Source organism: Ostrea edulis, chromosome 2 (genome assembly GCF_947568905.1).
Source record: "Ostrea edulis chromosome 2, xbOstEdul1.1, whole genome shotgun sequence".
NCBI lineage: Eukaryota > Metazoa > Mollusca > Bivalvia > Ostreida > Ostreidae > Ostrea > Ostrea edulis.
Window position 1 is genome coordinate 24,908,285 of NC_079165.1, and position 27,324 is coordinate 24,935,608.

Sequence of the window (27,324 nt, forward strand, 5' to 3'; positions counted from 1 at the left end):
GTTCCTATAGACAGTTTGTTTATAGTGATGGTCAGTTCCTATAGACAGTTTGTTTATAGTGGTGGTCAGTTCCTATACTGTTTATAGTAATGGTCAGTTCCTATAGACAGTTTGTTTATAGTGCTGATCAGTTCCTGTAGACAGTTTGTTTATAGTGGTGGTCAGTTCCTATACTGTTTATAGTGGTGTTCAGTTCCTGTAGGCAGTTTGTTTATAGTAATGGTTAGTTCCTATAGGCAGTTCTTAGTAGTGGCCATTTTCTTTCAATGGTATTGCGCTTCTGTAAATGGTAAGTTTCCAGTTACAATCAGTTTCTAGTGGCGGTAATGGACATAAAATACTAAATCAAACTTAAAGGAGAATGTTGATATTTTATTAAAATCTTTAGAATTATCACATATTGCACAAAGAACATCTCTAAAACACAACCCATGTTCATTACTGGGAGGAAAACAGGACTACCCTACAATCAAAAACAAAAGTAGCACTACCATACAATCAAAACGAAAGTAGCACTATCTTATAATCAAAATGAAAACATGCCTGGTAAAAAGAAATACAGAATCTCTTTTTGGAGATTTCTTTGTCTCAAAAAATTGAAATAGCAAAAGAAAATTATTAATATTAAACAAAATGAGAATTAATTATCACCTGCATATTATTAAAATGTTTCTAACACTCAAACTGAGATCATATCAGGTATATATTATTATACTATGGCTCTCCATGTTGCAAAAATAAAAAAAAAATTCAACAATTGATGAATATCATCAAATGACATGTATCAAAAAGTGTCTGTCATGAGCTATCTAAGCAATGAACCTGCTATGGCCAACTGTTTAAAATCAATCTGTATCCAAGTTACTTCATTATAGCCAAATATTTGCTTTAATGAATTTATATAATAAGTAAGTTTGACTGTACAGGAAAACACTTCAAAACCATTTCATGGGAGGATTTACTGTAGAACATTTCTTAAAGACAAACGATACGTCTTTATCATGTAGACAGAATTTTGTATTTAGCACTTCACACTTGATATTTTTCATTTTTTTGTGAAATCACTATTTGTTTCCAATTGTTGAATAACTGTTGTATCAAATATTGGACTTTCATGTGGTACCTGTACTGTCTACTCATGCAAAGTGTCCAGTAGTCAATGGCCAGGGACCTATGTCCAGTAGTCAATGGTCAGGGACCTATGTCCAGTAGTCAATGGTCGGGGACCTATGTCCAGTACTCAATGGTCAGGGACCTATGTCCAGTCCAATACACAATGAATGACCAGTGACCAATGTCCAGTAGATACATCAAAGCCACATAGGCTTCCTTCAGTGACATACTTACGAGATTATTTACGAGATGGTCACTAGCATCGTTAGTTTCAGTTTACACCTGGATCAGAGGTAGTTAAGTTGTGGTACTATCTATAGTCATCAATCAACATAAATGCCACGTCAAAATATTGATTCAATCAAATATATCCTACAACCTGCCACTGACAATTTTTTGGTTCTATATTCAATCCCTGATGTCTCAATGTTGTACATACATGTATTTACAAAAAAAGTGAATCCAACTCTTAAAGGCTCAAAGTGCAGAAATTGGTTTACAATCAAGAGTTTGTAAGGCATTGCACCAAGTCATGCTCTTGAGCAAAGGAAAAATATTTACAATAACTTATTTCATCGTACAGCTATACATGTCAACGACTTAAACACAATTAATAAACAGCTGACATCTAATAATGCAATGTAATGCACTTATATCCTATCACACAGTTTAGCATCATCCTTTTTTCCAACAAAGTTTTACTAAACTGTATAATGCAAAATTAAATATTTTACTAAACTCATAATCTATGATAAAGATGCGTTTAGTTAACAATTTTTTTTCCTGACTTCCAAATTCAGTCAAAATTTCCAGTCTTTTATCATCATTACGGACAGTAGGTATCCATAGAAGTGTTGTTTTAACACCGACAAAGCTTATTCATAACAAATATTGATGTGCATGTCTAACGAATCTTCAGTGATTGGTCGAAAATCACCAAACACACGGCTCATATGATGAAAATGCATAAAATAAATTACTGCATATTACATAACAATGTAGTTTTTAATAATAACAAATTATTTCTACAATGAAAAAAAAAAAAAACAACTTGGTGTGCTTCGGCACTTCTTGACTCAAGTTTTGTGTAAAATGAATACCACTCTACTTGTGTTATCGCAGATAAAATAATTCACATGTACACATAATAAAGGTTAGAAAACTACTCGCTCATGTAAAAGTATAAAATGAAACTGTACACGTGCTGATACAAAAATAAAATATACAAAAGCACATAGCATTCACAACCATTGATAATGCTTTGGGATGAAATACTGGAATTTAAAGAGGAAATGCTGAACGACAATGTCGCATCAATAGTATAGTACAACAAACAACCTATTGTTGGTCATAAAAATAAATCTTTAAATCTGGCAACGAAATAGATGGCTGTCACACACAGAGAATGGATAGGCCCCATTGATTTTAGAATTCCTTAAATGTGCATGGTCTCTATGACCATAGCTGTATGATCTGAAATACTCTATTTGATTAATGGTAACATCATGCACTGTGATGATTTGTTCAATATATACATAAACCAGTTACACTATTAGTAACAAAATAAACATAAAAATAACCTGTAAATGTTTTAGAAAACTTAACTTCTTAAACAAGATGCCCACAGGCAATTGGAATTTGAGATTAGGGCCAGGGTCTTCATTTTTCATTTCATCCTGTTCCATACATCACAGTAACTATAATAAAGTGCACCGCCACGGCACATGATACGCCCGTCACATATTGTTAACAGTATAGATTGTACCCATTAAAACATTTTTTTTTATATCACCTTAATTAAATGTCACAGTGACCTTAAAGTAGGATGCGACACACCTTCTACCTAAGATGCATTAGTTGACCAATTTTGGTGATTCTAGGTCTAATAGTTTTCAAGTTATGAGCCGGACAAGTTTTTGCCATATATGGCCATATCTTCTTAATGAAAAGTCACAGTGACCTGGTTTTAATGTGTGACACATCTTCTACCCAAGATGTATCTACAGACAAAGTTTGATGATTCTAGGCCTTGTAGTATTTAAGTTACGGGTCGGACACGAAAAAGCTAACAGACGGACGGACAGACGGATATCTTCTTAATGAAAAGTCACAGTGACTGGTTTTAATGTGTGACACACCTCTTACCCAAGATGTATCTACAGACAAAGTTTGATGATTCTAGGCCTTGTAGTATTTAAGTTACGGGTCGGACACGAAAAAGCTAACAGACGGACGGACAGACAGACAGACGGACGGACATGAACGCCATACCATAATACGTCCTGTCTTAAGATGGGCGTATAAAAACCCGTACTACACGATCTCGCACATTGCAATAGTTTAAAATCGTGCCAGACTGACACACTTCATACAGTGATACTTTGTACATCTCTGTAAATTTCTGTGGAATAAGGTTTCATGGAAAACAAAGGGATTATCTTTTGAGTGCAGCTGTAGCAATAAACTCTGGTCATTTTCCGTTTACTCCTCCCCTTTAATGCTCCTAATCCTCGTGTTCTGAAGAAACTTCTCTAATCCCATCTATTGAAACGATTCTCGTAGCGGTCTACCACCAATTCTCAAAACTTGGCAACAAATTGTCTGTTCATGTTGTGTGTTCCATACGTGCAATACCTGTAGCATCATAACAACCTTTTAAGTCTTTCAATAGCGAATTGTGGCGACTTCCTGCAGTGATTGGTGGTAAACGTTCTCTACAATGGCCGAGGTGCGTGGAGTCCCATTACGTGCAGCGTCAGTGGTGGATCGTGGTTGACTCCTGCGGTGGCCCAGTCGGCCAGACCCGTTTGTGACCAGTGCATGCGGTGAACCAAGCGCCGAGACAGGTGGTACGAGGCACTCCTTTCTAACTGTGTCAACACCATAATCACTTGTCTGTCAATCAAAAACAACACAATGAGATTAACACATAATAACCTGTCTGTCAATCAAAAACAACACAATGAGATTAACACCATGATCACCTGTCAATCAAAAACAACACAATGAGATTAACACATAATAACCTGTCTGTCAATCAAAAACAACACAATGAGATTAACACCATGATCACCTGTCAATCAAAAACAACATAATGAGATTAACACCATAATCACCTGTCTGTCAATAAAAAACAACACAATGAGACTGAGTCATTGACAAGAGCATTGAAGGTTCAGATTGTGTGAGCAAATCAAAGGATTTTATTTTATTTAGCCATTTTCCATGAAATACTACTTGTTTCAGTGGGATTCTTTACTTAGTGTCATTAGAAGCAGAGTACTAACTTATGGTTGAACTTAGATAAAGGCATCTCTTTCTATCCATCATCAAAACCGAATTAAATCCTAATTACGTCATACATGGGATCAAACCCGAGTGTGACAAATACACTAAATAAGTAACGTACAGTTTGAATTTGTTTTCAGTAATTAAAACTTACCTCTGTTAAGGGCTGTTCCAGAAATGATCAAATGGGGGGGGGGGGGGGGGGGGGGGGGGGGGGGGGAGAGGGGGGCAAACGATATTTTTTTGTGTGGGTGGTTGTATTTTTTCATATTTTAATTGGTCCGTGGTTGGACTGTTAAAAAAATATTTATTATGGGTAGTGGGTAGTTTCTATTGTTTTATTTTGTGCCACGTGGGTGTTGAGTTTTCAGAATGTTTTTATTGTTGCTCTTGTCGTGTTGGTTACAAAACGTCGGAGGGAAAATTGAAAACGTGCTTTCGAAATGCTGCTTTCGAAATCGGAAATCGGAAGTAACATAGAACTATTCGAGTTGTCGCTCTTTGCAGCGCATAACTTTCCATTACAGCACTCTTCAAATTAGAGGCGCGTTTAGTAGGGTCCCTTGGGACGTGATGGCGGCAAACTCTGTTCTGTAGATTATTACAGTTTACAGTGCATCGATTTTGGGAATATTTTGAAACCAATAGGTATTCCGTTTTCTAATAAAAATAGGCAAACCTTGGTTGATTTATACGAGGGTACCGATGCGTTATATTTATCAGTCGGTGTGATGGTGATAGAGGCCTCCGGGCGCGGGCTCCATTAGAAGACGAACGATTCGTGGAAAAACATATCCATACCCATTTCATGATAATAGCATTGTTTGGACTCCCAATCTTTCCAACATTCCCGCCATAGATGCCTTTGATTGTTGATGTGACATCGTTTCTTCAGAACTATTGTGATACAATGTTGCACAGGCATTACCGACTAGAATGTTTGTCCCGAAAACCTCGCGAGATTTGTACCGTTTTCATTTTTAAAAATATTTTTGTGGTGGGTCTGGTTAGTTTTTTTTTTTTTATTAGATGGGTCATTGTAAAATGAGTTTATTAATTTGATGGGTCATGGGGTAATTTTTTTTTTTTTTTTTATGGGTGCTTGGTATATACAAAAGGTGCCTCCCGACCCCCCCCATGTATTTATTTCTGGAATAGCCCTAATTAAAACATCAAGGATTAATAGGAAAACTAATACAAGTACAATGCAATCAATGTTGAAACAGAGTCCAGCATACACAGGCTGCCACGAGTAGACACCACATTAGTATTGTCCATATATACCAGTGTAGTGGTGAAAGGCTGCCACGAGTAGACACCACATTAGAACTGTCTATTTATACCTGTGTAGTGGTGGTACAGAGTCCAGCGTAATCAGGCTGCCACGAGTAGACACCACATTAACATTGTCTATTTATACCTGTGTAGTGGTGGTACAGAGTCCAGCGTAATCAGGCTGCCACGAGTAGACACCACATTAACATTGTCTATTTATACCTGTGTAGTGGTGGTACAGAGTCCAGCGTAATCAGGCTGCCACGAGTAGACACCACGTTAGCACTGTCTACACAGTCACACTTCATATGGAGGCTCCGTTCCGTGCACCGATTCTCCACCACAAACAGGCCACCAGACCATCCATGCATGAGTGAATACACAGACACAGTTTCACGCACCTAAAAATAAATAGAAATAAATTTCAATTCAACTCACTTTATTGGCATTGCCAGTTGCAAGAGATGAAGAACAATATTCAATTTCTAAAAAAAATGTACAAAAGATATATTTTGTAGACATAATCTATAATCAATTAAAATCCAAAACTAAAGACTAGACTAGATGAAGGTATAGTATGTTTCCTGAAGTGGACAATAGGCAACAAAATGCCAGACCATGTTCAGATGCACCCTTCTCCTTTACATTAGCTGCCGACTTCAATGCACTAATCTGTAATTATGTAGGGAAACATCCCCCCCCCCCCCCCTTCTCATCTGGTCTTATTACTATCAGCAGACTACAAGCTTATTTTCTATATCTATTTCCCTGCTGTTCTACACATAGCATTGCCCTCACAGTGAAAATTCTGCTGTTCTATGTGTTGGATTTAAATTTGCTGTTTTATACAGAATACATACCCCCTCACATTTCCCCTTGGCCAGAGCCAGTTGAATGACTGCATCGGCCAGCGTGTATTCGTATTTCTGAGTGCGGGTTTCAATCTCCTCTACCATTACAGCCTTGGAACTGTGGACCGACAACACATAGCTGTATCGCTCGGAGGGCTTCGTGGCTGAAATGAAGACAGTCATACACTGTACATGTACCGCCTTTTAAATGTAAGAAATGGTAGCCATAATCTCCCCTTATTTAAGGACACTTGCGAGTAACAAATCGAATTTCTGTTTTCAAAATTTATGTTAAAAATGTGAATAAACATGTAAAAGCATATAAAAATAGCAACATTACAAACTGAATTAAGCCAAGATGACCACATCATTAGTGTTTACTGGGAAGCTGTTTTCAGAGCTTTCCCGTATAGAGACACTCTGTAATCACTTGAACTCTTTTTACACACTGATTGAAATACTGCCTAAGAACATAATGTTGGTAGACAAGTATTCATAAATACTCCAAAGAAAGGCAATTTTCAAACATTCCCCAAATTTTGTCAAAAATTCTTCAAAAGCAGATAGAAAAATTTGTTTGTAGCAAGTGTCTCTAATATGCAGTTACCATTTTTTTTTACTTTATCTATCATGACAAACTGGTCGAATATAAGTGTATTTAAAAAGACAAAAGGAATATATCCGAGAAGAAAATGTGATAAGCTTTTACATTATGACAAGGCTACCGACAGCCAGTCCCTGATATTAGTCATTACTGTTTTATGTGACATCATTTTACAAAAATGAACAACACTACACCCTCATTTCTCACTTCCTTCACCTAGTTAATTTTGAGGTCAAATCTTTAGGTATTAGTGACACTACTGCACCACTGACTACATACACAGGGTCCAGATGTTAAAGGCCAGGGGCAGCACCACGTACTCCCCCGGCTCCAGCATTGTGTTACACCCCACAAAACTTTTGATCTGTCGGTTACTACACGCCACCAGAGGTCCGAAGGCCTGGACACCATTAGGGGAATCCCGGAGAATCAGTACACAAAGGTCAGCCGGGTTCTTGTCATTGCTCCTGTTCATAAAGTATATAAATGTGAATTTCAGTGATGTGGAATAAATATTGGGGGAAAATTTACTCAGTTCCTCACAAGGAGATGGGAAATCCTCATCTCTGCACTGGTAACGTTAGCTTAATACATCGTCAAAATGGCTGACTTGCTTTTGAAACTTGAATAGAAATATATCAGCGATACAGGTCTATTCCTTCTAAATCTATTTGCCTGTGTAGCTCAGTAGGTTGACTGTGCATTTGAAATTATCAGGGGTTTTGATCCCCCCCCCAATTGCTTTCTACTCAAACTGCATCTTTTTTTAAGTCTCCACATGAGTGAAAGATTTTCGAAAGGGACGTTAAAAAATACTCAATCAAGCAATCAAACTGCTACAATCTGGACAAAACTCATGTCTACACACTAAACAAAACAAATATTTAGAAACTGGACAAGATTCATGTCCAGAAACTGGACATAACCAACATCTAGAAACTGGACAATACTCACATCTAAAAATCAAACATCAGTAATGTCTAGAAACTAAATAAAATTGATATATAGAAACTGGACAGAGCTCACATCTAGATATTGGACAGAATCGATATCTAGAAACTTGAAAAATCTTAAATCTGTCTTCGTTTTCACTAATGATAAAGTTCAATAGTACCAGCAATACTGACCCCTTTTGAAACTGAATTAGGCCTCCTACCTGACCCCTTTTGAAACTGAATTAGGCCTCCTACCTGACCCCTTTTGAAACTGAATTAGGCCTCCTACCTGACCCCTTTTGAAACTGAATTAGGCCTCCTACCTGACCCCTTCTTGGAATACGCCCACTTCCACCTCCGTCGTGTAGAATACTGTTAGTTTGACCATCTTGAAAACTTCTCTGGCATTGGCTGGGAATGTTCCCTCCATTCGTGTCTCCCTCCAATCAGGACGCACCTTACAGATGTCCACACTGTCAAAGTACCTAATAAAAAATAAACACATCAAAGGTTACCAGTCATCTTAAAGTTTAAACATCACGAAGTACCTATAAAAAAATAAACACATCAAAGGTCACTAGTCCTCTTAAAGTTTAAACATCACAAAGAACCTAATAAAAAAAATTTAAATTGGAATATTATATATTGTGACCTTCAGGAAAAATCAAGAATCACATAGTGATAGACAAATAAAATAACTGAGGTCATAAACTAATTTTCATTTACATGCAAGATTCACAAGTTCTACTATCTCACTAATTATATATTTGTTATTGTGATTTTATTCAAGTGGTTTAGGTTGGCTCACTTGGAAATACTTCTTGTAGAGATTCTCGTTAAATCAACATCTAGTTTATAGCTACTGTGTGAACTAGAACTGTCCTAACAGGACCTATGCCCCCCGCAGGGCACACTGGGTGGTGGGAAATAGTGAATTTGCACTCACTGAAGAATAAATCATTTTTAAGATATCCTCTGGACAATGACAACATACAACCCTCCCCTCAAAATGGTAAAAATATCCATAACTTCCTTCAATGTTAAAAACTGTCAATCAATTTAACAGGTGCATAACTTCATTATTCATATAAGATATACATAAAGTTTTAATAAAATCTGTTCATCAGTGTTAAAGATACTTTAGACAAATTATTTACTTGAGAACTTCTTCCAGTGATGTGATGTACTCGACTAGATTGTTATATTGCCTTACTTGAGAACTTCTTCCAGTGATGTGATGTACTCGACTAGATTGTTATATTGCCTTACTTGAGAACTTCTTCCAGTGATGTGATGTACTAGATTGTTATATTGCCTTACTTGAGAACATTTTCCAGTGATGTGTGTACTAGATTGTTATATTGCCTTACTTGAGAACATCTTCCAGTGATGTGATGTACTAGATTGTTATATTGCCTTACTTGAGAACATCTTCCAGTGATATCCAGAAGACCCCCGACATGTGACCGAATAACATGAGGTCCTGCTTTGCGGTATGACTGATGTTGGCCCATTTTGTTGAGTCATCACTCCAGTCCCCATTCCATGAGAATCGACCCCAGGGATTGCGTAATCTCAACAACCTAAAAATAACAATGTGACCAACTTCGTATTTTTAACAGATAAATGAGATTTAGTATATTTTGCTGCACATGTATGCCTTTGAGTTGGTAAGCAGAAATTGTAAATGAGATTAAGAGACAATGGAAATTTAGACAGAGAGTTGCACATTGAATTCATCAGCCCTCTAAATTCCAATTTAGAATCAAAAACTAATATAATGTTTTAAAATTTCATTTCTAGTAAAATAAGCTATATAAACCAATATCAAGAGCAGATAACTCCTGTCACTAAACGGAGGTTTGCACGTATGTGCAGAGAAATCCCGAATTTTATTTCTAATAATTGTGAATACATTCTTAACTGGGTAAAATCATTACTATTTGTTGAAACACCTTGTAATTAAGGGCAATAGCATCATCCATGTCATGTAATAATAATAAATTCTTTTATTTAGACAGGATAGCACAATTAGTACAAATGACTAGTTTACATTGTGGTCCTGTATAAAACATATTCACAAACAGATAAATGAGAGAATAGAAAAATAGATAACATAATATAAAATATATACATAAAATACACACACGATATCACACTACACGTACATTACAGATTACAGACAATGCCTGCAAAGACTGCCTGATTTAACAACAGAAAAACTCAATAAAACATAGTATTCCAGGAAATATATGTTCCAAAAGTGAATGCAACATTGATATACGCATTGCTCATAGGAAGATCTTATGGTTTAATACCTATTTCCGTCTATGTCTTTGACATCCAAAATAGAGTAGGCGTGTCGGGGTCTCAGGCCTTTCTCTTCATACACTTTGTCCTCCGTTTTCATGTTGCCTCCTCCACACGACGCCCCCATCAGAAATCTATAAATAGATGTATTGTAATAAAAACAAGAAGTCCACTGTAGAAATCTATTTATAAACGTGGGGGTGGTATCATAAGCCTTTCTTGAAATCTATATATATATGTTTCACTTGATGTATTAAAACACGAGTCTCAGGTCCTTGATAAGTACAATGAAGAACACCCATAGCTCTACACAAACTCCCTCGCTGATGGGAGAAATTGTTTAGTTTTCTAAGAGGTGACACAGAAAAAGCTTACCCTGATTCCCTACAGCTGATTAGTTTGGCCCAGATTAAATTGGGGTCAATTTCTTGTTTCTGGGGTCCAGCTGAAATAAAAAGCTTTAATTGAATACTCAGACAACAAAGTTCTAAGTTTAGAAAACATAAAATATAATCTAGACATAGGATTTCTCATAGTTCGGTGAAACAGCATTCTGAGACATAATTTTCATTGGTTTTATGAACTGGAAAAACCCCCACCAAATTCAAGTTCTCCACAAACATGACAAAATGAATGCTATCTCTCCATTAACAAACCCAGACACCTAATAAAAACATCCCATTTCTTCTTACAGACACCCAGTAGTAATACAAAATGCTTTCTTTTTCCTATGAGAGACTCACGCTGTAATTCTATGTTGTCACAGGGGGCACCTGTTAAGGTGGATAGGCCCTCGATACACTTCCCCGCCACCAAACTCTCATAGCTGCCATGAAGCTTAGCCATAGCTTTCTCAATCAAAGGCACCCACAGTTGTCTTCTCTTGGCCTACAAAGAAATGTGAAAGCTAATCAAATTTACAGTACTCATCCCATATACTTTCACTTACCCATTTACCATCTCCCACTATTAATGTTAAAACAAAATGTATTAACGAATCTTTACGCTACCCATTCATTTGTGACAAATTTCAAGAGGATTGATTTTGACTTCTAGTGTCATTTTAAGACTGGATTATCCACTGTTATTGTAGTGACTGGACTAATCAGCATCATTAGAGTTTAATAGTAGCATTTTATGTTATATCTTAGTGTTGATCATAAATCTCATGTATGAAAATACCAAAAAAACTACAGCTGCTCTAAAGGATATATATTGGATGGTGGGAAACAGTAAATTTGTATCCATGGAACAATAAATGGCTTTTAAGATATACTCTGAACAATAACATACCCCCCTCCCATGGTAAATGAAAAAAAAACTTCTAAAAATGTTAAACAATTTCTATCAAAATACCAGATGCACTTCATTATTCATATAAAATATACAAAAAATTTAAATTAGATCTGTTCATCTGTGTTAAAAATATACTCTAGACAAATTATGTTTACGGACAGACAAAGTGATTCCTTTGCAGGGGGTATAATAAGTTCGCAGTGTAAAGACAGTGTTATAGTGAACTAGTTCCCACCTGTGAGAAGACAAGACGTTTGTGATTGTCGCAGGGTAAGAGGTCATCGATCAGAATGATCTCCCATCGCCCGTCCTTACACAGGCGGACCTGATACGCCCCCTGGGGACAGTAATTTTTGGTCAAGATGATGTTCTCCACAAGTTCTGGACGTTCAGCCAACACGGCTAAAGCACTTAGGAACCTGGAAGTAAGATTGAGAATCTCTCAGATGAAACTGATTATTTGTAAAAATATGAAAAGCTCTTCCCTTAGACGGAAGGGCATAATATAAATGTGTATAGTTACATTATCTGAAAAATTTATTTAAAAAAATCTTAATCTAATTATGAACTTTAGATATTGAAGTGTGACATCACCATACAAACTATATTACTGAATGCCAAAATAAAAAAAATAAAACACCAACTGCTGTCGCATTCTATTGATTGACAAATACAAATTTTCTGGAGAAATTTGGAAATACTACACTTTTTCATATATACCAAATCTATTAAATTACCCCCCCCCCCCCAAAAAAAACCCCAACAAATTTACTGTTTATAATCATAATAATCCTTATTGGTATGCATCAATGGGTATTGCTTAATTTTTTTTTATATACAATGCAAATAAATTTTAACACTTTAAAATTATAATCAATAATGCTTAATAGTAAGTCCGTGCTAAAATTCACATGGTGTAACTGAGACGAGTAAAACTTAGACAATACATTTAAAAGACAAATTACTAATACACAGTGTAAAATGAATGCACAAGTTCAAGGTCATTACTCATTGGATACTGAAGATTTCTTATTTTACGCAAGTACTTAATATCGTGAAATGACACGAAGACGTCAAATCGCGAGCACATGAATTCGTGAACGGTCCGTTAATCAAGAGCTTTTGCATGTATTTTACCAATATAAAAATAAAAGTAAGTAATTTTGTTTTGTTATTGATGCCACTCACAAAATTACATGATAATTCCTTGCCTATTTTTAGGAATCTTTAGTACCCCAGATTTTGGACGCATCACATGAAGTAGGGTTCTGCTGTATTTACTTGGGAATTTCTATTATTTGATGAAACAACAATTTAAATCGGTCATTAATTGACATGCATAAAAAGATAATATTTGAAGGATTTCAATTTTTGGGTAATGTTTTTCCATTGAATTTTCAAGGAAAGATTTGTGAATAATGCAAAAATTTAGGTAGTTCCATGGGAAAATTTTGTGGTAATTGTTTTCAGCAATATCTAAACATAATTCACAAATTGCCTCACATCAGATTTTTGGGGTATCCTACGTCCCTAATGAAAATAACAATTACCGACATATTCTGAATTGGTAATTATAGAAGGACTGGATATATTATAACCAAGTGCAGCTAAGCTCATCCATTATACAAAATTAAGTGTTGATTTGGAACTGAAACAATTTTGGGTTTTTGAGTTAGCCACAACAAGGAGTGAATCTTATAAGTTTATTACCCACCAGCAGTTACCCAGAAGTCCCTGTGAGATGTCGTCCGGGAGCGGTGTGCGACACACCTCCCACTTAACCTTCTCGTCACCACGACGAGACACGGCAATCTCCGTCGGTCTCAGCCATTGGATGGCAGACTTGGTGAAGGGCTGGTCCTCACAGAGATACAGGGACTTAGGAGTGGGAGGAAACGAATCGTCGACAAAGTGGTCGTTGTGCTAAGTAAGTAAAATTTATTTATAGTCTGATTATATTACAGTACACAAGGAACGCGAGCTAAAAGCTCTTGAACCAACTACAAAGTACAAAAGACAGGCATAAAGCATATATAACACGCTTAAAATGTCCGGATACACATACACAGAATATAAAACACACGAACTCATACTGCCATGCAACACCAGGAGAGAACAAAAATCATGTCATCCAAAATAAATATATTTGCTCGCAGACTTAGCTTAGCATTTTTTCAGTGTAATACTGTACCCTATTATTGCAGATTTACCTGAGCTTTTTTTCAGTGTTACAGTAATACTGTACCCTATTATCGCAGATTTACCTTAGGTTTTTTCGGTGTAATACTGTACCCTATTATCACAGATTTACATTAGCTTTTTTTTGGAGTAATACTGTACCCTATTATCGCAGATTTACATTAGGTTTTTTTCCCAGTGTAACACTGTACCCTATTATGGCAGATTTACCTTAAGGTTTTTTCGGTGTAATACTGTACCCTATTATTGCAGATTTACCTGAGCTTTTTTTCAGTGTTACAGTAATACTGTACCCTATTATCGCAGATTTACATTAGCTTTTTTCGGTGTAATACTGTACCCTATTATCACAGATTTACATTAGCTTTTTTCGGTGTAATACGTACTGTACCCTATTATCGCAGATTTACATTTAGCTTTTTTCCCAGTGTAACACTGTACCCTATTACGGCAGATTTACCTTAAGGTTTTTTCGGTGTAATACTGTACCCTATTATCACAGATTTACATTAGCTTTTTTTGGCGTAATACTGTACCCTATTCTAATGAACCATTCAAACGATACTTACTGCCCTTGTTGTGTCTGAGAGCATTTCTGAAATACAATCAAACATTTGACACCCCCCCCCCCCCCCCCCCCCCCCCGTTAAAATTAGGTCACAAGTTTTACAGTAATAATCTACAAAATACTAGCACTCATCTCCTGTCTTTACTAACTTACCAATTGATTTTTCAACCAGCCATATTGACTACACTTTCACCGGGGGTGGGGTACTGGAGGGGTGTTTGACTCTTAAAAACATGTGCACACTTAGAAAACAGTGTCTACAGTATTTAAACCATTACTATTGCTGTGACCTGTAGCAGTCTCTCTAACATTCAATCAAACACACACGCCCCCTGACTACACGACTACACACACGCCCCCTGACTACATGACTACAAACACGACCCCTGACTACAAACACGCCCCCTGACTACACGATTACACACACGCCCCCTGACTACATGACTACACACACGCCCCCTGACTACACGACTACACACACACACCCTGACTACATGACTACACACACGCCCCCTGACTACATGACTACACACATGCCCCCTAACTACACGACTACACACACGCCCCCTGACTACATGACTACACACATGCCCCCTGACTACATTAGGTTCTCCGAGGATACAGTTACAATGACTAACAGTGAGAAAACAATCATACAGAGACCTCTATACTGTAACACTACATTCAGTTCATTTCGTGACTTTGCATCGGAATGAATTTATACGATGGATATTGTCGTGTGTGCCTAAGCAGTGCCAGTTGCCAGTTTACCATAAGGAGGTGCACTCCCAATATATATATGTCAGTCTCTGGAAGACAGTTTTTTTAAATGCAGTTTTTCAGTTTCAAGAAAACTTTCTTTTTATGTAAAATTTGAAAAATTGTTCTTTGCAAACTTTGGCAGTTTCTAAAGGACTTTTTCTTAAATCATTTTTTTTTTTTTTACGGAGAGTGGTGTTTCCTTGAATATGTACCTTTACAAAGCTTGACATCACTCAGCTGTTATAGACTTAATGGTTGGTAACTATGTAACATGCATGTGAATGATTCATAATTCACATCTGTAGACGTGAAATAGGACTGGACAGCCCGGATGACCTCGTGATCGCTGATGGGCAATATCCCTCATTTACAAACTGAAAATGTCACAAAGGTAAAAAAAACCCCCAGGAATGACTGGAGCTCTGTCACTTAACCAAGCCCGAGTGTGATACACTGCCCGCAATGCTGAATTCAAAGCAGTGATTCATTTCTTTCTTTCTCAAGGATATTTTACACAACACCATCCAACAGGATTTCTGCTTCATGTGAATTAAGGTTTGCCAGATATTTATGACAGTTTATGGACATCAGAGATTGTATCGGTATGGGGGCATTTATTTCGTGACCTATATGATATGTGAACTACTTATCGTAAACGACTTTTAAAAATTGGCCCCTTAAATAAGACACCATGTAGATTTAACTTAATTGGAATAATAAAATGCATCACAAATCAAACTAAACTTCTACTAATTTTTCTCCTGATCTGTACAGACATCAATCAGAAAAGTTCAACAACATTTCTGTTACATTTAGTCTTTTGAAAAAGTTAAGACAATTTTCTGTTCCATGCCTCCACTCCCACGAAATCAGTCACAACTTTCAGTGGAGCAGAAATAATGCAATCATCGCTCAGACATTGAGAGTAATTACCAACTTATTCACCTAACTGAGCAAAGTGGTTTCCTTATATTACCAATTGTTAAGGACTAAACTCAGCTTTTAAAATCTTATGAATTACACTGCAATGTTTTGACTGGGTGTGTTGTTTAAGAATAAAGGAATTTTTTTTAGTGGAAATCAAGAAAGCCTCAGTGAAAATTGTCTAAAATCACAATGTTGATTTACGACAATTTTGAAAATGCTAACGTCTTAAGCTTTCCCTGATTTCAATGCATGTGCCATTTTGCAACTGAATAATTAAAATAAGAATATTGATACCACATAAATATCAAGACACAAGCAGTGAAGCATTACACCTTGAAGAAATTGGCTCAGGACCGCACCGAGAACAAGTTCATTTGATGCCACTTACCTGACTATAATACAAGATGATGTGTTGCCATTTACCTGCCTATAATACAAGGTGATGTGTTGCCACTTACCTGTCTATAATACAAGGTGATGTGTTGCCATTTACCTGTCTATAATACAAGATGATGTGTTGCCATCTACCTGTCTATAATACAAAATGATGTGTTGCCATTTACCTGTCTATAATACAAGATGATGTGTTGCTATTTACCTGTCTATAATACAAGGTGATGTGTTGCCACTTACCTGTCTATAATACAAGGTGATGTGTTGCCACTTAACTATATAAAGAACAAGGTATACCTGCTTACAAATCAAGGTAATATGTTCCTACATGCTCTACTGAACAATGTGATGTGTGTTGCCAGTTACCTGCCTACAGAAAAATGTGATGTGTTGCCACATAAACTACTGAACAATTTGAGGTGTTGCATGTTACCTGCCTACAGAACAATGTGATGTGTTGCCAAATAAATACTGAACAATGGGATGTGTTGCCACATAAACTACTGAACAATTTGATGTGTTGCCTGTTACCTGCCTACAGAACATTGTAATGTGTTCCCACAAGTGATATGTTGCCACTTACTTCCTACAGAACAATGTGATGTGTTGCCACTTACTGCCTACAAAAGTGATGTGTTGCCACATATACTACTGAACAATACCATGCATTGCCACCTACCTGCCTACAGAAAAAAGTGATGTGTTGCCAGAGTTCTACAGCCTCATTTTCCTCAATTTTCCGAATATCTTCCATCAGTGAGCTAGGCTGCCTCTGAAGGGTGATAAGGTTCGGATCATAGTTCTTCCTGTGCGACTTACTGCTGCCACACATCTGACAGTCGGCCATTTTCAGTGGATTTCTGTAGGTACATTGTGAACAGGACCACAGCTTGTCTTTTTCCAAACTCTTGCTGGTCTTCTCCTTCTCTAGACTTTTGTTTTTGCCTTTCTCTGCACTTTTGTTTGGTTTTTCTTTCTCTAAGCTTTTATTTCCCTTATCCTTATTCTTCTCCAGTGATGATTTAGACGTTTTGTCTTTCTCGAGTGATGACTTGGGCATCTTTTCCAGTGATGATTTGGGCGTCTTTTCGAGCGATGACTTTGGCGTCTTTTCGAGTGATGACTTGGGCGTCTTTTCCAGTGATGACTTTGGTGTCTTTTCCAATGATGACTTGGGCGTCTTTTCCAGTGATGACTTTGGTGTTTTGTTCAGATTCTTTTCTTGAATTTTGTTGTTCTCCAGGTTGTTTGATTTCTTGGTGACACTTTTGGGTGAGTCTTTCGCACTGTCTTCTCTCCTTTCTGTCTCCTGTTTTCCGGTAGATTTAGGAGTGTTAGGCACAGGGGTCTTCCTTTTGTTCTCGAGTGGATCAGAATTCACACTGTCTATTTTAAATCCACAAGCAGCACAAGATGTACTACTTATCGGATTATGCAGAGTACATTTATCACAGCTCCAATAGTTACTCACGTCTAACTCAGATGTGGATCTACGACCCCCACACATTTTACATGACCGATCTGAGATGGGGTTGTGGAACGTACAACGACTGCACACCCAAAACCCATTTTCCTTCTTCTGTGCCTGATCCTTTTTGCTAGAGTCAGGAGATTCTCTGGGTGAAGATTGAGTTTTCCTGAGAGGGGTTTGTTTGTTGATTGCAGGGAATTTCCCCTCACGAGCCTTTACTCTGTGATTAGCCCGTGCTACACTGTCTGGAACCTCACCCTTCAGACATTTTGTACACTTGGGGCTCCAGCTGGGGTTACATGCAAAACTACATACAGAACAAGTCCATTCCCCACCATCCTCTATGAACACTGGGTCTGACTTTGCCCTGGGGTGGTGAAGTTTCTTCCGAGGAGAGTTGACGACTGGTTTGGTTTTTGGTTGTGGTGAATTAGCAGTGGCTCCTATAACCTCATCATCACATTCCATCCCATCTGGTTCCCCCCGTTTACTGGTGGTGGGGTATTCCACTTTCCCTGCTTCAAACTCCGACACAGAATCCAGAGTGGGTAGTTTAACCTCTTGTGGACTGTGACATACTTCACAGTTCTTGTTCTTAATTAGGTTTTTAAATGTACATCTTTGACAGTTCCAGAACTCTACACTCTTTTGACCAATCACAGCTTTTGTTTTATCCTTGTCTTGGTCTGAGCCTTTCGTATCTCCTTTGTCATCTCCATCAGTCTTGGAATGGTTGTACTTGACAACATATTCATCAACATCATTAATCATTATGACTTCTTTGAATTTATTCTCGTTACAGCTTATACAGTTCTCCACCTTCTCGGAGTTTTTCATGTTACAATTCCCACAATTCCAAACATCATCTTCTGCTTCTTCGCTATCAACAATAATTGGTTGCTGTGAACTGGTTCCCGGCCCTCCAAGTGGAGAGGGTCTCGTTGTCAAGGGCTTTGATCTTCTGACCTTTGTTTTGGGGATTGCCCCTTTGCTCCTGTCTATTGTGTAGTTAATATTGAGTCCTGCTGGCTTCCGTGGTGACCCACACGCCTGACAGACGTCAGTGAGACTGCTGTTTGTGAGCGTACAATGGATACAGGGCCAATCTCCTTCCACTTCCATTGGTTCATGCATTCCTACTTCACTCCATCACCATCTAAAATGGATTCTTTCTGAAAAAGAAACTTCAAAGTTTATCAACATATTCAAAATGGGGTACATCTATGACAAACAATATAAAACAGTCAGATTTAGTCTGGAAAAGGTCTGAAGTATGTTAGCACTTCATGAATACTCTGCCAGCGTGAAGCATTGTACTTTCATTTTTGTTGAAATTTCCAGTTGTTAAAATAGACGTACAATACTTATCAAGATTCATACATGCATTGTTCACGACTGTATCGCATTCACGAGGAAATGGCTATCATTACAATTGGTAAACTTAATGGATATCAAAGGCAATAATATTGGAAATGTATATAATGCAAGAGATTAATATATTATAGTACACAACATGCAACTTCACTAAGCATCCAGACCTCAGCAGCCCTTCATAAATTATTGATTTCAACTACCAGTGAACTGCTGATTAGGAACTTATTAACTTAGATCCCAATCACCAATAAATTCCAAAAGGTCCTTTAAAGGCCCATCCTTAAAAAAATTATTGATTTTCTGAACCGAGATTGACTCGTAAGATCTGTTTCGATAAAGTTTCCTTTGTTATGGTTTGAACCAATTTTCTTTTTTCAATGTTGTTGAAAAGATGGTGTTGAAAGTTGTACATGGTAAAGTCAATTGTCTTGGGACATGCATTCAGACTTGACATGTAAGGCAGATGCAGTATACAAGTTTATGGGCAGATTATGACGAAAGTGTGGTTGGAACAACATCAAATACTGCCTACTTACTACATTATGTAATTTCTACAATGATGAGCTGCATCACAGCAAATTGACAATTTTCTATGGATGGTCCAATCACAAAAACAACCTGATATCTTTAGTCGGACCAACATCAAATATTACCTACTTAAATTGACACTTTTAAGGATGGCCTAATCCAAAACAAAAAAGGCATACAGGGTATCAACACATTCCTTTTGTTAAAACAACTCATCTCTATATCAAACTTCTCAAAAACTTTGTAAAGCTAGGAGTATCACCATACTAGATTGAAATCTCAATGCAGGTCCCTGGGCATGTATTTCCCTTCAGTGTAATGTTAAACAATACAAAGCCACCTGATACAGAAAATTGTCGTAAGAATAACTAAATACTTAAACACTCACACACGAACAGTGAAATTTTATATCACATGCCAAAGTCAAATACAACAACCTCCACCACGATAGGATGCTGCACCGATTTAAGAAGACACAAATTAAGCCCCGAAATCTACACCTGTATATCTCCAAATAAACCCACATGAACCATGCGGTGCATGAAGACGGTAAGTAAGTCGGGGGGCAGATAGACCAATGATTGGTCATCGGCATCAAAGAAAGCTGCACGAGACAGATAGAGCTCACACCAAGTACAGCCCATCAGCAATTCAACATAAAACAATCGCACCTGATTAGTAGCCGGCTGTGTATGGCCATCGCTTGTTATAAGGACGCATAACTGAGATTTTTTTCCTGATCAGTGGTGTCCCATTGTTCTGGTGAGGATTTAGAAAAAACGTTAATCCATGCCCGCAATCAATCATTAAAAAGATTCTTTTAAGGGTTTATGGTATAAATTTAAATATATTAACAAATGCCACACAATTTTGAGATGTGTGAGGGGTTTAAGTTCTATTCAAGTTGAATGATTTCTACCTTTACCTGATTTTTTTGCGGTTAGAAATTATATGAGAATAACAAAGCTAATCAATGCTAACTACTGAAGCCTGAGAACAGAGAAATGGGCCTTGGGCAGACACCGAGAATCAGTCTATCGGATGGGACTTAAGTAATGTGTGTGGTATAGGTAATGCTAGGTAATTTTTACAGGTGTATGAACAATAGTCGGCAAATACAAATGGTCAGGTGCACTGGTACACAGATAAGTAATGAAAAATAATGGGTAATCAATAGACCGCCACGAAGTTGTGATGGCCCACAGATAGTGGGCTTTGTTTTAATTTCACCCCTTTAGAACATAGAGCGACATGTCAAGAAAATTCTTCCTGTCAGCTAAAATTCTTTTCAATGATAGTTTTAAAAATGGCATTATCTTAACATCTAGAAAATGCAGAGAGAAGATATACCGTATAAATAAAAATGCACGCCCTTCCAAGCTGCACAAAATGTTGTTAAAAATATATATTATTATCTAACAAACAGAAAATAGGTCTCTTGAGATAGTGCCCCAACTACAAATGATGTCACTTAATTCAATAATTCATCATGTTCATTGTACACAAAAAAATCACCATTAAGACAGTATGAAAAAACCAGCACACTACTGAGAGAGGGGAGTTCACAGACGTATATTGTTATTAACAATTCTAAACAAATTCCACCGCCTGATGACATGTACATATCATAGGCATGTTATCCAGGTAAATCTCTACCTGCAACAGGTGTGAAGGGAAATTCCCAGGGCAGACTCAGCTTACTTGATGTAGAAATGATAAAACATGTAAAGTCTATAGACCTAAACTTCAGGGGCTGATATACGCATTCCAGGCCCTGCTGTAATGTCCATTTCATATGTCTTCAATAAGTGCTGGCACATAAACAAACAATTACTTGTTTCTCAAACAAAAGTAAATGTTTGTTCATCCCACACACTGACAAACACTGATGACTGTGTACAATATACACACTGTGTAAATTCACACCAGTGTCATCCGCGAAAAAAATACTTTTAAAAGTTTTAAAAGGATACTTTATTACTTACAAACTCCGAAGAAATCCTCCCACTTCTGCTGAACAATTTTACTCAATTCTGAATACTGACAACATTAGCTTGAACCTAACCTCACTACTGAATACACCATGCATCACAACATACACTCAGGTGTGACATGCGTAAGCTCTGCTACTTTATACAGAGGTGCAAAACAATGACATAAGCTACAATTTACCTGTCAACTGATAGTCCCCCACTGGCTAAATTTCACATTCACAATGCTGGACTGTTGGGACCCAGGGCCGGGAGTTTGTGACTCTGTGAGTCATTCTTTAGAGTGTTCTACCCAGTCGAGTGTGAACCCTTTCTATTCTGAGGTAGTATATACACCTATCAATGGCCAATGAAGCTTAGAGGTGGCAAATTTAAAGGTACTTGATTTAAGCTGATTAACTCTACACCTTGTAGTAAATCCTTGTGCCGTTTGGTGGATTTATGGATTAATATAACAAAATACTATAATTGTATTTGAACCTTGCAGGTTAATGGGGGTCTTGTACCAGCTAGAAGTAAAATGGACCCCAACATCTGCGATATATTGACCCACACAAGATATCAATCACTACCATTACCAGTTCATCATCTAACGGACTAAAAATAAAATCAATTTTAATGGAAAGGACACTTGCTACTAAGAAAGGAGTCCAGTTAACTCGTACCCTGACCGACTCGTACCCAGGTCAACTCGTACCAAATAGGTCAACTCGTACCCAAAAGGTAAAAGTCCCAAGAATCTGGTTACGAGTTGACTCCTCCTCTTCAATTGATGACAACTCATACCTAAGCAATATGTCACTTATATGCGCATACATATATTTCATTATGGGCAGATTCTTGGGTACGAGATGACTTTTGCCTTTTGGATACGAGTTGACCTATGAGGTACGAGTTGACCTGGGTACGAGTCGGTCAGGGTACGAGTTGACTAGAAATCCTAAGAAAGTATTGGATGCATGGGTTAATATACAATTTTTTGGCTTATATTCTGATTGCAATTGAAATAATTCTATTAAATTCCTAAAATATCAGGAACTAGTATATTTCCAATGATGTTCAAAAATTGTGATATACCGCACCCCAAGCTTCCCACTTACATGTATATAACTATAGGAAGTTTTCTCCATTTATAAAATTTAACATAAACTCAAATTGTTTTTAAAGCTTCCTTATGCCCTGTTGTTTGGGAAAAATGAGCCGTTTTGGATATTAAGAATTTTTCAATGTTGAATTCTTCTATGTTTTGAAAAATTACATACATATATGTATAACTGTTGATAATTGCAACTTAAATTCTAAAAATGCTTGATTACATGACGAATACATTCTGTTACTGACATAATGTCCAAAATTTTCTTTGTCTATAGATACTTCAATCATTTAATCTCCTTACGAATTTTTACACCATTTGGGGAATTTTCGTGAGGGGACACTGCCTGAATAGGGTAATTCGTATGAAAAACACTTGGTGTTAGTTACCTATAAGGCAGATATTGACAATTCCTTCATACCAACACAACCACGGAAGTTAGATCCCAAGCTTTTAAGCACAAGATGCTATATCAATGTACACACTTTCTCAATACTGAACTGTAAAAGTCTACATGTATCATATTGTCACCTAATTCCTTGGCCTCGAATTTGAAAATTATTTAATCTATTATAATCATGATAATGCCTACATATTTATGATCCATTTTAAGTTTTGCAACTTCAGTGTAATTTATAAAACTGATAATTCTTCAAGACTCTTCTTTTAAAATATAAATTTCTATAAGATGAATTCTGGCATGTTTTAAGTTCAAGAAGGTCATTATTTTCAATCTCTTCATAATAAACTTTTCATATTTGAATTGTTATAGAAGACATGCATGTGCATGGCTTTAAAGTAATGATTGATATATAGGGACAAAGCAAGTTCATGTGTATATATTATCAAAAAGTAAATTTTAAGTGCAAAAAGGTCAAGTTTAACACAATGAACATTAATAACAAGCACGGTTATGCCTATTTTTGTTTTGTTTTTCTTTTCCCCTTCTAATCAATTATTAAATTAATTTGAAAATATACTTCCCAAAGATTTAACAATTCTACAAAAGTCAGTCAGGTTTAAAGCTAAAAGTACAAATAACATAAATTTAAAATTATCATGTTTTTAGAATTGGGGAAAAAAAACCTTGGTCTCGAGTTTGTGTTGGAAAATAACTATCTTGCTACCATGTCAATGATATTCATATTCAAACAAAATCCAAAGGCTTCTGTGTGTGCAAGATGAAGGGGTTATTACAGGCCGTGCAAGAGCCTCGTCTTTTCTGATACAGGTTTAAACTGCAGAAGTATGTTTTCATTTCAGAACTGCAGAATTGATGTGAATGTACTTTAAAACTATTTCCAAAATTAATGTAATATGTACTAAATAGGGGATTGAAATTATTGTTACTATTTGCCTATAAAATCTCCAGAAATATATAAAGTGTATTAAAAAATGTAAAAAACAAATTGTTAATCTGTACGGGTTCAATTTATTTCATCATTTATCACTTGATATACAATAAATGTTATATATATATATGCCTTTTAAACTCGTTATTCTTCTGCGTACAAATGCTTGAACTGACTAATTTTGTTACTATCGCAATTAAGATATTTTAATTAAAGTATGACATCACAATTAACTCATTGTCTGGAAGAGATGTACAAAATCCATATACCGTCAGTATGATCCGATCTAAAATTAAAAATCTAAATGACTTCTTTCATCTTCTACAGCCTAATATCTTTGACGCTTGCGGAAAGTTGTTATTTTGTACTGATTGTAAATAATGATCTTAAATCTGAAAATGGTACACAGCAAAGTAATTTGTCTCAACTTCAGGCTATTTCAGATACGTTTGTTTAATTCAAAAATGTACTCTGAAAGTCTGAATCTGGGTCCTTATACGTCACCATCATGATTAGAGCTGTCACAGTTCCAAAAATTTTCAAGTCAGGTCGGTTCAGGATTTTTTAATTTGGGTTTGGGTATTTTGGTTTTGGTATATATAGCTATTTTAAAAATCTAATATAGAAGTTAAAATTGAAACCTTTATTGTATTTTGTTACTGTTATTCAATAATTACTTGCAGACGACAGACACCGGTTTACACTTGATATCCATGGTACTAGAAACAACATTGTCACTTCTAATGTTTTGTCATTGACAATGTTGATCCTGTGGCGTATTTTAAATGTGTCTGACATATCTTACATACTGTCATTGTTTTGTCCTCAATGCCATCATGTAAAAATTTATCAAATAACAGACACATTAGAGGATTTTGATGCCATTTTGTTTGAACAGATTTTCAATACACATGTAATGATTATATTGTAAAAACCTGACTCAAACCGAAATACGTAAAAGTGGAATTGAACCCGACCCAAACTACATGACCTGCAGTTTTCATTTATTTCGCCAGGTACCTGTTGCAACCCTAATCATGATAATAGATACTGAGAGAGCCAAATGTCATCCCTGTCAAAATGGTACAAGTTTTGAATCTTAGAGTTTTTCCAAATTCCCATTTTATAGCATTTCAATGCTTGGGATTTTTATTTCCATCCTTTTGAGGATCCGGATATACAACTTTAAAGAGGTTGCTATTCATCACTGTGGCCTCTCTAGTTTGCACAACTTTTCGTTAACAATTTGTAATCGATGTCATGTTGTGCATCTGACAGAATCATTACAAGTATATGAAACTTATATACCCTAACTCGAATTGCACATCAGAAACATTTACTAACAGTCAAACATTGTTGTCTTCAACTTGATGGGACTGAGAAAAAACTTCAAGATATCAGAGGCTTCAAGATATGGAGAGTAAAATACTTAAAGAATAAGTGGTTGGGGCTTCTGAATCACTTCGACATATCCATGATATTCGAGATATCAGTGTTTGAGATATCTAAGTTCAACTGTATTTCCCTCTGCAGGGTCAATTGATTAAATTCATAAGACTTAACTAACTGTTTGGGTAACGTTTGGCAAATACATATAAGTGTAGACTCATCCCATTTTATATGTTGACCCATAGGTCTCTTGAGAGAGAAAAAATACCTTCAATAAAGTTTGCCTGTTTACATAGTCAAGTTGCCACTCAATTTGAGCCCCATTGATTTTATATAAATATAAATTTGTTTCAATACTTTAACAAATAACCCTGTTTATGTAATTGTGTTTGTGTCAATAGATATTTGTATTTGTTAACCATTCTCCAACAAATATTTTTCAGTTTAAAAGATTTTGGTTGAAATCAATTTGGCTTAAAATACCATTGAAAGGAAGATAACTTTTACTGAGGCGAGGGGTCTGTAGAGATATTTATATTATATATATTGTCGACTGCCCTATTTCGGTGACTGACCAGAATCGGGGACCTTTTGTTTACGTGTGCGCGTTGTCGTTTTTGGGTGTAGATTACGTCATCAATTTCGCTGTAGTGTTTGCAAACATATATAGAGTACATCTTTAATTTTTTTTTTCGAAAATTAACTACTAGAAGGAGAGTATGCAAAATATCAACATGAGCACCCCAAAAATAAGCCCTTTTATTACTTTTTCAAGCAAATCTTCAAATTAATATAAAGTATACCAAACGTCTAGCATTCTACACTATGTTATTTTATTCAATGCCATTTAGTTGCACATTCCTCCTGTATATACGTTTTAACACTTACAAACTTTTGGCAAACCTATATTAACAATGGTCACCGAAATAGGTGACGTCACCGTTTTAGGACCACAAAGTGACATGTTTTTTGTTACGAAAATATATTCAATTAACGTACCAATGAATTTGGAATGTTTTGGATGAAAGTAAAGGAATTTAATTACTTTAGGTAGGTGTATTGTTTATTCATTAATGAGAAAATCGCGGTTTATCACTAAGGTCACCGAAACTGGTCAGTCGACGATAATTACAGCCTCTCTTTCATTAATCTAACATTACCCAAGGAATTTGTAAAGAGTAACCACACCTCCCACTACCAACGTTTATCTCACACAGTCGTAGTCCTTCCACTCCCTGATACCAACCGTTTGTTGGATCAGTTTCATTTTCTTTCACCTAATGCTGTACACTGGAAATTATGCGGTTCCCAGATAAGATCTCGAAGCGTAGCATTTCCAAAGTCCTAAAAAGAATGTGTTGATGAATTTTAAATAAACCGAACTTACATCTTTGACCATATCGATCTATAGTTCCACCTTTTCAGTTTCCATACAGGTCCTCGATAGATGTCTATTTTCTCTTTTCAAGTGGTCATAAAAACCATTCATGCTTTTCATTTGACAGGGCAATGTTTGGACATCCAATAGAAATGCTCGTAACATGCACAGATTATTTCCGGAAACCACTTAGAAGCCATTATTTTTGAGTTTGGAAGAAAAACAAC

General features: G+C 36.4%; 1 protein-coding gene across 4 annotated transcripts; it reads right to left on the reverse strand.

Annotated features, from left to right (window-relative positions):
• Positions 1–357: 357 nt before the first annotated feature.
• LOC125678156 (calpain-15-like) lies at positions 358–27,202 on the reverse strand. 4 transcript variants are annotated; one of them, XM_048916357.2, is made up of 13 exons: positions 27,107–27,202; positions 17,201–19,164; positions 13,387–13,595; positions 11,908–12,091; positions 11,120–11,264; positions 10,752–10,821; positions 10,385–10,510; positions 9,488–9,649; positions 8,390–8,551; positions 7,411–7,598; positions 6,537–6,691; positions 5,899–6,077; positions 358–4,008 (listed from the first exon to the last, which is right to left on the reverse strand). In XM_048916357.2, exons 2-13 carry the CDS (start codon positions 19,124–19,126, stop codon positions 3,828–3,830), a joined length of 3,687 nt encoding a protein of 1,228 aa, XP_048772314.2. In that variant the 5' UTR covers positions 19,127–19,164; positions 27,107–27,202; the 3' UTR covers positions 358–3,827. The 4 variants fall into 4 exon arrangements, 2 of the variants coding, with proteins under 2 accessions (XP_048772314.2, XP_048772315.2); XM_048916358.2 differs by lacking the exon at positions 27,107–27,202 and adding an exon at positions 22,067–22,200; XR_007371420.2 differs by having other exon boundaries at positions 3,872–4,008; positions 5,745–6,077.
• Between the last annotated feature and the right edge of the window lie 122 nt (positions 27,203–27,324).

Excerpts from the sequence above, each read along its gene's own strand:
- LOC125678156 (XM_048916357.2), bottom strand. The coding sequence starts at position 19,126 with ATGCATGAACCAATGGAAGTGGAAGGAGATTGGCCCTGTATCCATTGT. Across the intron at positions 12,092-13,386 it reads GGACTTCTGGGTAACTGCTG|GTTCCTAAGTGCTTTAGCCG; the intron begins GTGGGTAATAAA and ends TCTTACTTCCAG. Across the intron at positions 9,650-10,384 it reads AAAGACATAGACGGAAATAG|GTTGTTGAGATTACGCAATC; the intron begins GTATTAAACCAT and ends TGTTATTTTTAG.